This window comes from Balaenoptera physalus, assembly GCF_965194825.1.
Source record: "Balaenoptera physalus genome assembly, chromosome: 7".
Lineage (NCBI taxonomy): Eukaryota > Metazoa > Chordata > Mammalia > Artiodactyla > Balaenopteridae > Balaenoptera > Balaenoptera physalus.
In genome coordinates this window covers 12,711,311-12,724,124 of record NC_138886.1, presented here as the reverse complement: position 1 = coordinate 12,724,124, position 12,814 = coordinate 12,711,311, and the positions used below count along the sequence as shown (strand labels likewise).

The 12,814-nt window shown below is 51.3% G+C and overlaps 1 protein-coding gene across 6 annotated transcripts in view; it reads left to right on the top strand.

The window, feature by feature from the left end:
• The window catches only part of MORN5 (MORN repeat containing 5), a 34,815-nt gene extending 22,390 nt beyond the window's left edge, over positions 1 to 12,425 (top strand). For 3 of the 6 annotated variants that reach the window (XM_082467896.1, XM_082467895.1, XM_082467900.1), the window contains 2 exons: positions 11,395 to 11,470; positions 12,082 to 12,425. In XM_082467896.1, the coding sequence (XP_082324022.1) occupies positions 11,395 to 11,470; positions 12,082 to 12,325 (320 nt within the window). In that variant the 3' untranslated portion in view covers positions 12,326 to 12,425. Of the gene's footprint in view, positions 1 to 11,394; positions 11,609 to 12,081 lie in introns of those variants that run through there. The other 3 variants (XM_082467897.1, XM_082467898.1, XM_082467899.1) reach the window with 2 other exon arrangements.
• The last annotated feature ends 389 nt before the right edge of the window (positions 12,426 to 12,814 follow it).

The following is a 12,814-nucleotide window of genomic DNA, read 5'->3' as shown; positions in this document are numbered from 1 at the left end:
GGGTAGAACTATGACCTTCCTTCCAGGATTGTGGTGAGTGTTACTGAGATGATGCAGGGGATGCAGCGAGAGCAGTGCCCAGCCCACGAGGAGCTTAAGGCCTGTCGGAGATCACACTTGGGACTGTTTTACATCCCAGGGACTAGTACTGGTTGAGAAGCAGGGGCCTCCTTAACTCCATGCCCCCAAGGGAGGAGCCAGGGTTACCTTGGCAAGCTGCCCTCTGGCCTCCTCCCACCTGCTTTTCATGCCAGTTTCAAAACTGGGCTGGAGGCCTGCAGTCCCCTGATCTCTCTAGCCCGCCTTTGGCACTGTTCTGGATGTGTTCCCATCATCCTCAGCATTTCTTATTCATCTGGAGCCTCAGACCCTCTAAGATCCCCCCAGACGCAGGCCCTAACTGATCCCCTGCTGATACCAGGGGGCCACCTCAGTGCCTGCCACCTCCCAAAACCAGTGCAGGGTCGGGGGTGGGGAGAGATGCAGAAACAGTCACAGGACCCGGGATGGGCACTCTCTGGACGGAAGCCTAGAGCCTAAGTGTTCAAAAGGCTGCAGAGAACCTCCTGCCCCTCAAAATATAGGTCAGAAAGTAAAATAACAGAAACCAGAAAAAAAGTATATGGAAGGAAGTCCAACATAATTCTATATTCTCCATGATGTTTATATTAATGTTTAATGTGGAATATCAGATATGAGATTCTTTTTTTTTTCAATAAATTTATTTTATTTCTTTATTTGTGACTGCATTGGGTCTTCGTTGCTGCGCACGGGCTTTCTCTAGTTCCAGCGAGCAGGGGCTACTCTTCGTTGCGGTGCGCGGGCTTCTCATTGCGGTGGCTTCTCTTGTTGCGGAGCATGGGCTCTAGGCACGTGGGCTCAGCAGTTGTGGCTCGTGGGCTCTAGAGCGCAGGCTCAGTAGTTGTGGCGCATGGGCTTAGTTGCTCCACGGCATGTGGGATCTTCCCGGACCAGGGATTGAACCCGTGTCCCCTGCATTGGCAGGCGGATTCTTAACCACCGCTCCACCAGGGAAGTCCCAGATATGAGATTCTTTCTCCAAAAAACCGGGAGTGCCCTGCTTTGCTGGTGCCAGGAGTCAGAAGCACAGTGTGCTGGGGGAGCACAGAGAAAACGGTAAGTGTGTCCCAAGTCAAATTGATGTCCTGGAAAAGGTGTTGTTTGGCTAGGCTTTAAAGTTTGAGAGGTGGATTTTGCTGCATGGAAGGGAAGGGAAAACATGAGCAAAGGCACAGAGATGCAGGGGCCTGGGTACTCAAGATGGAGCACCTGAGACCCGCTACTGTGTTGGGAGACAGAGGAGTAGTCAAGGAAGGCCTCCCTTAGGCAGTGATGGAAGGAGTAGGCTTTGATGGGTGTGTAGGAGTGTGTCTGAGCTGGGCATTCAAAGCAGAGGGACCCAGTGTGGGCTGGAGAGAGGCTTGAATGCCAGGTTAGGGAGCTTAGCTTCAGTCCTTCAGACGGTAAAGACGTGGCAGTTGCAGAAAGATTTTTCAGGGAAGTGTGTAGTGGCTGAGGGCTGCAGCTCTGGAGATAGACTTGGGTATGAGCCTGTACCCCCTTATTAGCTGAGTGAGCTGGGACATATAACTCCATCTCTCTGAGCCTCAGAGCCCTCCCCTGTGAAACGGGATAATAACACTGACTTTGGGGCTTCCCTGGCGGTGCAGTGGTTGGGAGTCCATCTGCCAGTGCAGGCGACACGGGTTCGAGCCCTGGTCCGGGAGGACCCCACGTGCCGCGGAGCAACTGAGCCCGAGCGCCACAACTGCTGAGCCTGCGCTCTAGAGTCCGTGCTCCTCAACAAGAGAGGCCACCGCAACAGGAGGCCCCCACTCGATGCAACTAGGGAAGGCCCACATGTACCAGCGGAGACCCAACACAGCCAAATATAAATTAATTAATTAATAACACTGACTTTGCAAGATTGTTGTGAGGATTAAGTGAGTTCTAGTCTGAGTTCCGTAGGTCCTTAACATCCTAACATCCCTCCTGGCCATCCCCACTGTCCCAGCCTTAATTCTGCCCCCAGCATCTGCCACCTGGAGGACAGGCCCAACTGCCAGGCCTGTCCCTGTCAGTCCATTGTCCACATGCAGCTGGAGAGCAGGGGCAGAAGGGAGCAGAGGGTCAGAGCAAGGGCCGACCGAGTGACCTTGGCCTCAGCACTTGGCTTCCCAGTGCTGCCTGTGTACAGCGGTCAGGGATCACAGACATCTTTAGTGAACACAAATGCAATTATGAGTGCTTGAAAAATAAAAGTGGGAACCAGGGAAACAAGAATAGCAATATAGATGGTGTTGGTGACTTTGCACCCTCCCTGCTTAGCACACACCTGCTCTGGAGTGAGTGTGGGAGATGTGAATCAGTTGGTCTGCATCCCTGTGCACCTCCTGTTGTGTGAGCACCTTGCCACACACAAGCTGATGCTAGTATTTAAGGATGTGTATTTTTTTTTTTACCAGTAGGGCCCATAAACACAGGCCAGCTATGCATCTGGACCTCAACAGCAGGAATAACTCTCTGTCCCAATAGTGTCAGAATCCCAATAGTACGACACTTAGTGAGACGTCCTTCTCCAGTCTGGGGCTTTCCTAAGAGATTCCCAAGGGTCATTATGACCATGGGCACTTTTCCCTTTACCCACCAACTGGAGCATCTGCAATGCCACCTGAGACACCAACTGTGCACATAGCAAAGGTGGTATGAGAATTGCATGAGATCAGGCATGGAAAGTACATGCATGTGCCCGGCACATGGACCTGGTACCAGCTCACCATATTCGTTGCCCAGACTCACCCTCCCCCAGTCACAGCCCGATCCAGCCCTAGGTCTGACCTCGAAGGTCTCAACCCAATGGTATCAACATATTAAAACAGAATGTATCCACGCTCCCATATTAAATGTAATTTTTTGCTGTTAAAATTTTGAAAGGATTTTTCAAACTTTGTTTGGTAGATGGTTTGACTACAAGACTTTAACAATTGGCTGTGATTTCTTGAGAGCCGTATGCACACTGGAGAATTCTTGACAAATGAGGAAACCAAACCTACGAATTGATTTCAAGTGTAATAACATTGTTTTGATTTCTAAATTTAATAATTAATTCAGGCTTAATGCATTAATTATAACATTTATTAATTTCAGTGTTGCAGTTTCTCTTTCTATGTTTCAGAGTCAGTCATTTTTTCCCATGTCTCGTACAGTTGAATAGGCCTTGACAAGCTTGTGAGTGCTAGGCCCTGCCCCCCAGTTCCCCCATGGGTGAAGCAGCCTGGCCTCACCACCACCCCCACCCCCTGGAGACCTCCACCCACCCAGCCCAGAAGATGCTCCTTTACAGGGAAAGCAAGAGCAGCCCCGGGCCTCCCTTCCTGCCCAATCGTGGGCTCTGCCTGGACAGCCACCCGTCAGTCAATATTGGCAACGCCGTGGCCTTGGCCTCTGGCCACACCTCTGCCAGCAAAGTTCAAAGCCTCTTTGTTTGCAGGAGTTGGGACAGGGATGCCCCCGCACTGGTTGCCGCCCTCACCCCTGCATTTGCACAGAGGGTGTGGCCGGGCTTTGGGGACTGCACCTGCCCACAGCCTCGGGTGCCAGGTGTGCCATGCACCTCTCACCCCAGCCACAGTTCACACAGGAGCCGTCTGAGAGCGCGCTGGCCTTGACCCCAGGAAGAGAGGGCAGCCCTCATGGCAGAGCTCCTGCCCTAGAGCCTGGCGTGGCCTGGCGTTTTGGATGCACGCTGGGCTGTCACTGCGAGCTGCACGCCTCCTCCCTTGACATCTGATCACACACAGAGACTCAAATGCTCACACACCGCCTGCCACTCACCCAGCCACACACCGCGTGTCACACGCAGGCTGAGGGTCCCCATACGGGCGCACTCTCTCCTCTTCACCCTGCACCTCAGACAGAGCCACTTACACACTCACGGCACACACCGATGCACGCTTGCACACATTCACACTCACACTTGGGTAGATTCCCACACTTCGATGGAAACACGCCCACTTGTGCCTGTGCACACACAGCCTCACCAAGCGTGACCTTCACGCCAGCACTCTGTGCCCTTCCCCTCCCCGCTGGTGGAATGAGGTGGGGAGACGGTTCGCACCCCAAGCCTTGGTTTCCTCGTCCTGACTGGGGACAACCCCTTTTACTCCCTGAGAAGAGGACGGACGTGCCCCTCTCCCCACAGAGCCCTGTGCTTCCCGGGTGCTCGGCCGGCGTGACCCTCATCCCCTCTCCCGAGGCTGGACACCTCGACTCATCCTGCTCTCCCCCCTTTCCCAGTCCCCACCCGAGGCTCCCGCACACCAGGTGGGCGCTGCAGGTGTGCTTGGCCCAAAGGCGTGCCGTGAGTTAGCGACATCTGGCCTGTGGGTGCCTGATGACCTGAATCAGCCCGTTTGCCCTCTCTGTGCTCGCCTGCCCCTCGCTTTGAACAGAAGCATTAGTTGAGCTGCGGCTCTTGATCCTTGTGTAAAGACCTCCTCCTCCCAGCTCCTCCCTCCACCCCCGCGGGGAACCACAAGTTCCAGGGGTGCTGAGTTCCTTAAGAACACCCCCTTGAAGGCACCCAGTTTGGGAATTAAAGGCCCATCGAAATGATGATCCTAGCTCACACTTCCTGGGTACCCACCTAGGGCCGTTCAGCCCTGCCAGTCCCCAGTCTGCCCTCTGCCGGAGGTCTGGTTAAACCCGCTGTACAGACAAGGAGCCGGCTCAGAGAGGGGCAGTGACTTGCCCAAGATCACCCAGCAAGATGGCGGCAGGGCTCACAAAGGACCCTGAACTCCCTCCAGCCTATGCTGTGCAGTCACAGGGGCCCTGAAGTCCCACCTTGCAAAGACAGCTTCTGGCTTTCTTTGGTTGTTGGCATTTCCTGCGCACCAGGCACTGTGCTACGCACTTTTCGGGAATGATCTCAGTTGATCCTCCCAGGAAACCTTCCGGGCAGGCACCTCCGCAGATGAGGAGATGACACCCAGAGAAGTGCGAGGCCATTTGCCCAAGGTCTCTGAGCTAGTGGCGGCCGAGCTCCAAAGCTCGCGCCCTTAACAACTGCGCCACACCGCCTCCCTGCCAGCCGTCAGGGGAGCCAACGTTGTGTTGCATGTGCTGTCCGACTTTCAGGACCCTTCTTCCCCCAGCACTGCACCGACCTGCAGGCTGCACGAATGACACTCTCGGTGACCTGGGCCCTGCCTGGTGGCCTGTGCGGGCCTGCCCCTCCCACCCTCACCGTGGGGCCCCAGGCCAGCCAGGGCTTTGAGCTTCCGGAGTGTGGCTGACGCCCAGGTGTGAGCCCAGACAACCGGTCCTCCCCATGTGGTGGGGCTGCTCGGTCCGTGGCCTCGAGACAGAAAAGGAAACAGCAGCCCCATGGCCTTGGCCCCGCCCTTGGCCTTGGCCCCGCCCTTGGCATGTCTGCTTTGCCTTCTCAGCTCCGTTGGCTGAGGGTGGGGAAGAAATTCTTCCCCCTTTTTCTAAATCCCACAGAGCAAACTTATTACTTTTATGTCCCCAAATTTACATTTCTTTATTCATTCATCCACCATATATTTGTTAAATACTTTTTAAGTGCTGGATCTGCGCCGGGCTCTAAAGAGTGAATTGATCATGGCTCCCCTTGGCTGGTGGGGGTGACCATGACCATGACCGCAGCCTGGGTCAGGGAAGGTGACGTCCAGGCAGGGTCCATGGCAGGGGAGGACGGCCGGGGGTACACACATTCATCAGGTGCCTGAAGCTGGGGCTGTGATAGGCCCGAAAGAAAACCATGTTCATGCAGGCAGCCCTGTTTCCTGACCACACCATCTTTAATGCACTGTGGATTTCTACTTCTTTGACAGAAATCCTAGAAAAACACATCTATGTTACATTGGGTTGTTTGTGTTGAAAGAATTAATGTGTCAAACATACATGTTTAAAATATATTGCAATCGTTATACTCATGTTTAGGCCTTTCTTCACTTTTATATTCACTAAGGTCAAGAAATGGGAAGTGCCCTGGGCCTCTCTTGAGCTCTGAGAGGCCCTGCACCTGAACCAGGTCCTGAAAGGAAGGGTGTCCCCCGCTCCCTGGAGCAGCTTTTACAAAGGCACAGAGGCACTGAACACATGCCTGTGGGCGACTGCGTTAAGTCAGGGTAGCTGCATTTCACAGCGTCAGGCGAGCCGGGGAGGGAGGCAGGCTGGAAAGGTCTTAAGGTCCAGGCGAAGGAGTGGGGAGCCTTTACAGGGAAAGCTTCTTAGTTGGGTGGCCTGTGGTCAGATTTGGGGTCTCTCTTGCTGCAAGTTCCTTTTCTTCTCTGTAAGACGCCCAGTTCTCCTAGTGATTGGTGAGATTCATTGGGGGCAGGAGGGGAGGGGATGCAGGGAGCAGCGAGGTCACTTCCAAAGCTGAGAACCAGAATAAAGAAATCTCTGTGCCACAAGAGCAGACAGATTAAGCCGAAGAGTGCCTGGGTCAACCCTTTGGGTCTCAGTCCCCTCTGTCCCCCAGCACCAGGCACAGGGCTGGCCACAGGATTGAGCTTGTTGATTCAATCGTTCATTCATTCATTCAACAGATGTGGGCTAAGCACTCCTGTGTGCCAGACACTGGTCTGATGATGCCACAGTGAAGAAGCAGACAAGGCCCTGGTTTCATTGGAGCTTGTAGTGTGGATGGGGAGACAGACAACATGTAAATATACAAGAAAATTGCAGCAAGAGGCATACGCCATGAAGGAGATAAAATGAACACCGGATATCAGGGATCACTGAGAAGTGACATTTGAGATGAGACATGAATGCCAAGAAATAGGTGTCAGGAATGTTTGTTGATAGCAACAAAGACAAATCAGAAGGCAACAGACTTATTCCAGACTTCAACTGGCAAAGCAGTTTTTGGTTGCCTACTGTATGCTGGGTCCAGTGGTCAACAGGCAGACATAGTCTCTGCATTGTTTACAGCCCAGTGGGAGAGAAAACTATATAAGGAAATCTGCAAGTAAGTATAGGCTCATAAATTTTTTTATTGAATGAAAGATTCTTTAAGTTCTATAGTGCTTTACAATTTTCAAGTTTCATACATATGATTTCATATAATCCCATAATAACCCTTTTTCCCCCCCTACACCTGTATGGCCCCCTCCTCTTTTCCCTATCCCCACTGGTAACCACTAGTTTGTTCTCCATATTTGTGTAGAATCATAAACTGTGAAGTGCAGGGCCCAGGACAGAGGAAAGGGTGTGAAGGACTTTATTTTGGATGGTTGGGTGTGTGAAAAGGTTCCCACTCCTCTTGGAGAACATGATAATCTCACCTTTTACAGAGCACACTGGATTTTCAGGCATTTTTAAAAATAAACATTTTATTTTAGTACAATTTCAGATATACAGAATTATTGAAAAGATAGTACAGAGAGTTCCCACTATACCCCACATCCAGTGTCCCTATTATTAACATCTTACATTGAACCATGCATCTGTCACAATTAATGAACTAATATCGATACATTTTTATTAACTAAATAAAAATAACTAAAGCCCATACTTCATTCAGATTTCCTCCATCTTTCCTTAATGTCTCTTTTCTGTTCCAGGATCCCACCCATGACACCACATTACATTTAGTTGTCACTTCACCTTAGGATCCTCTTGGCTGTGAGAGTTTCTCAGACTTTCCTTGTTTTCGATGACACTTTTCAGGAGTACTGGTCAAATGTTTTGTAAAATGTCCTTTGATTGGAATTTGTCTGATGGTTTTCACATGATTCGACTGGGGTTGTGGGTTTGGGGGAGGAAGACCACAGAGGTAAGTGCCGTTTTCATCATATCAAGGCTATACACTATCCACAAGGCTTATCACTGCTGATGTTGACCTTGATCACTTGGATGAGGTGTGTTTGTCAGGTTTCTTCATTGAAAAGTTACTCTTTTTTTGGTTTTTTACCCCCTTCCTATACTGTCCTTTTTACGAGGAGACCACTATGCAGCCCACATCTAAGGAATAGGGAGTTATGCCCCATCTCCTTGACGGCAGACTATCCACATAAATTGTCTGGAATTCTTCTGCGCAGATTTGTCTATTCTCCAACTTTTATGCATTTTTACCAATATTTTTTTCCTTTTTAGAAATTCAAGAACCCTATTGGTGTTTCTAGGAACCTAGAAACATTTTACTTCATTTACTAAAATGCATGAAATTACCAAGGCAATAAATTAGAGGGTAGGAAAAAAGCCAATGATTATTTTTATTTTCTATTGTGGATACACATTAATGAAAGATTTGGGAAATACCAAAAACAGAAGAACCTCTCTAGCCCCACTGCTCAGAGCTGACCATTATTCACGTTCAATTTATTATTTTTAATTTTTCTTCTGTGCACAATTTTTACACAGATTATACTGTCTATGTAATTTTGTTTCTTACCTCCTTCCACCTTTTTTTTTTTTTTTGCTTATTATCATATCAAAAACATTCCTCCTATGTTGCTATACAGACTTCATAACCATATTTTTTTCAGTGGCTGCTAAATCCTCATGTGGCTCATGGTGTCTCCCACCCGCCCCCCAAACTTAGCAGTATGCCTGGCACATAGTCAGTGTTTAGAAATTATTTGTTAAATGAATGAATATACAACAAAGTAATCATCCTCTTGTTTTTAGAAGCATAGGTTGTTTCAGTTTTCTTGATTCTAAATGGTACCGAGACAAATAGATTATTCCCTTAGCATAACATCCCAGGGTGGAATTACTGGGCCAGTGGGGGCCAAAACTTTTAAAGATAAATGCACCAAACCAGAAATCTCCCTCCCCTTCCTCTGAACCACCGGCAATTGTGCCGAGGGTAATAATTTACAATTGATTAAAGAGTTTGCGGGGTGTTTTTTTCCCATCTTTTTTCCTCCTCCTCTCCCCCTCTCGTCCTGCCGAAAAAGGGGGAAAATTATCCGAGAAGGTGAAGATGTTCTCAGACAATCATATTAACATATTCCAACAATCGCAATTTGCAAAATAGTAATCACAACTGCCGGGATCTGGGAGGCATTAATCAAAGCTGCAGGTTTAATTCCATTTTAAATATTGATGAAATGTGCTTCGGCAGCCTCGCCCTGGCGTGGCAGGGACAGGGGAGCCGCCTCGCGGCACAGGGGAGGTGGAGGGGAGGGCTGGGGAGCAGCTGCTGGGAGGGGAGGCATCTGTCATTCAAATTGGTGGCTGAGCGGCCAGGTAGAGAGTGAAAGGGGTAGTGAAGAGGGCTGTTAAGTCCATTGCTGTCAATTTGTAACCATCAGGGAGGGGCCTGAGGACTGGTTCAGCACAATAAACCCAGTTGGTCTGGTTTCAGGGTTACCACTGAAGAGGTTGCAGCTGCACTGATTCGAATAGCCCGGAGACTTCAGAACTGTAATTATCAACCAGGCTGCTCTCGGTGTGGCAAAAGTGGGCTTCACCAGCGCTTAACTCCTTGTGTGCCGCCGCTCTCCCCGCCCACCGTCCCCCCCCACCCCCGGGTTGACAGCCAGGTGCGGATTCCCCCGCAGCCTCCCCGGGGGAAACTGAGGCCCACCGGCTGCCGAGGGCAATCCTCAAAGGCCAGAGTGTGCAGGCAGAGAGCCTTTCTCCTGAGGTCACAGACAAAGAACTAATGGGGGTGGGGGGGGACGGAGGAGGCCGGCTCTGTGGGGCAGCCTCGCCTTGTGGCACCGTCGGGCCTGCCCTGGGGTGGAAAGTCAGGCTGTGGGGTCTGATGAGCCTTGGCTTAAATTCCGCTGGACGTGGACACGAGGTAAGGCTCGTCCTCTCTGTAAAGTGGGGGTAATCTTTCCTACCCTACTGGGCTCTCACAAAAGACTCAGTGAGAGACGACGTTTGTAAATTACAGAGCACACAGTAGGCTGACAGTAAGCCTTGTCTCCCTGGGCCGGGGAGTGGTGCTGTCACAGAAGAGGAAAGGGCTCCTGGCAGGCGGCCCTGGTTCGGAGGGTAGGATATCTCAGGCCCTCTGCGTTTCAGCTCTCAAGGAGTGTCTTTTATGTCTAGCTTCTGCCATTTGGCACCCAAGGAGGATGAGTAGTTCCATACTCCCACCTCTTGGGCGGGAGGCACTGAACTAGGCAGGGGTTGAGGGTAGGAAGCAAGAGACTCTGGTGCTGCGCCCTGAGGACAACTGCTCGAGGGCAGGGGTTTGGGCCGGTGCTCTTTGTCCCCAGGAAGAGGGAAGGCAGGAACGAGGGAAGGACCGCAGGCAGGCAGTGCGGTGCTGGGGAAAAAAACACGGGCTTCGCTGGGAGTCCTGGGGAATGAAGTATGTGCACGGCTCCGTAACCCTCCTCCTGGAATATAATCCCAGAGAAATTCTCCCACGTAGCCACGAAGGGATGGACCCAAGAACATTTGTCCCAGCATCATTCCCGGTAACCGGAGGTGGAGGCAACCTGCGTGTCCACCCCTGGGAGGATGGGTAGTAAAGCATGACGGAAGCCCACCATGGAATATTAGGCAGCAGTCAGGAGCAAAGAACTAGATGTCCGCGTCTCAACAAGAATAGATCTTGAAAATGTAGTGTTGAGTGAAAAAAGTGAGGCACAATGAAATTCACAGCACAATGCCATCTATGTAAATTGAAACCACATTCGCACACAAAACAACAGTACATATTTTACAGGGCTACGTGCATTTTTAAGGGTATATATCCCACCATTGGAGTGGGTCTCTGTCTTGGGGGGGGGGGAAGGGGCTGGGTGTGGCTTTGGAGGATAAAGGGGAAAAATGAAAATAGAGTCAGCCCGCAGAGGGGCCTGGCACAGAGAGTGTGCTGTGGACTAAGGGATGTGTCCCACTCAACTCTCTCTCTCTCTGAGGTTTAAAAACAGCACAGGTCTTGTACTCAGACAGCCCCGGGGCTCAAGTTCTGGGCTCTCCCACGTGCTAACCCTGTGGCTGTGGACTAGCGACTCATCCTCTGAGCCTGTTAGTCCGTCCGCAGAAAGGCGGGCTTGCTGCCATCGGGTGGTCACGAGGATTAAGTTAAGGGAGATAAATGCATGTGGGCCTACAGGACCCCCAGATCCTCCTCTCCTCTCCCCACCGAAAGGACCTGGGCAAACAGAAGGTGTCAGCCCCCTGGGAAACCACAGGTTCTCTGAAGGGTCCAGAACGGAAAGCCCAGAAAAGAAACGAAGGCCTCGACCGGCTGTCCCAGAGGTGATGTTGGTGGATGTCACACTGGGCACGGGCCCAGCTCAGAGCGGCCCATCCATGTTGTGCCTGGCTCTGTCAGCAAGGTCCACCTCCAACATGCACCCCAGCCCCAAGACCCTGCCTGGGGGCCCCCGGGGCAGGGCACGACCAGCTCTCCCTCCTCCTCTCTTGCAGATGATGACGAGCATGAGTGGATCATCCGGACGTGTCGGAAGGGCTGGGACGAGACCATGGGTCCTAAGCCCAAGCCGTGAGTGCTAAGCCCCCTCGGTCACAAGCTTCCTTCTGTGCCCCTGGCATTGGCTGGCCCAGGGGGCAGGCTGTAGTTTTAGAACCGGATTTTTGACTCGGGAATAAAAGCTTTCTGCCATCAGTGGCCCTAACTGTACTTTCCTTAGACTATTTCTTGGAGCGGGACCCTCATTCCACCTGCATCAGAATCTACCTGGGCAAAATTGTGAACTAGCTCTTCCTGGGCCCCACCCTAGTATCTGCTAATCAGAATCGCTGAGACTGGGGTCTAGCAGTTTGCATTCTCAGGTATTTCTTACGCATATGGAAGTTTGAGAGCCATCACCATATAATGATAGACAAATGTATGATAGACAAATGAATGAGCAACTCATGTGTGCGGGCAGTGTGGTTATGTTAGCTCAGCTCCACACAACAGCCTTGTAAGAAAGGGCTTAGCATTACCTTTTAGAGATGGGAAATCTGAGGTTCAGAGAAACTGAGTGACCTGCCCTAGGTCACACAGCATTTGAATCCGAGTCCTCCTGAAGATAAAGCCCAGCTGTTTTTTGTTGCTGTTTTTTGTTTGTGTACTACAAGCTGCCTGCCTTACCAGTCTTGATTTCACAGGGCAGTAGGACAGGATGACTGTGCCCAGGCTCACAGCTGGTATCTTCCTGGAAGCCCAGAAATGATTACCCAGGACCGCCTCTTCCTCTCTGAAGCGTCCCCATCTGAGCTTCCTACCCTAAGCACGCAATCGGCGTGGTGCCACAGAAAGAATGCAGCTTTGGCATCATACACACCTGGGTGTGAATCCCAGCTCAGTCACAGGGTATCATACAACCCTGGGCAAGTCACTTCACTTCTCTGAGCTTCAGTCTCCTCATCTGTAAAATGTATAATGATGCTTAAACCCATAGGGTAAGCTATGTGGGTTGAATGAAATAATACAATGAAGGAGCTGGCACTTAGCAGGTAGTCAACATGTGCTTGCTTTAAAAACTAATTCGTTAGCTGTGCATACAGAGTAATTATTCTTCAGAATCACCCCCAGGGATCTCATGTGTCAGCTGAAAAGCAGCAGAGGAAGTGGTAACATGTTCCAGGGCTATACCTGGGCCACAAGCAACCTGGATCACCTGGATCTTTGCGTAACTTTCCCTCCTCAGAGGCTGCCGAATCCTGCAGCCCCCTGCGCCTTGTCCCAAGGGCTGCTCAGGAGAGGGAGTCGGGCCTGGGAGGGCTTTGCCAAGGTCGCAAGGGCAGGAAGCTAGCCTTTGATCTAGGGCCCCATGAGCGGCCTGCTGGGGCAGAGCCAGGAGTCAAGGGAGACCTGGGCCCGCTCAGCTGCGCCGCAGAG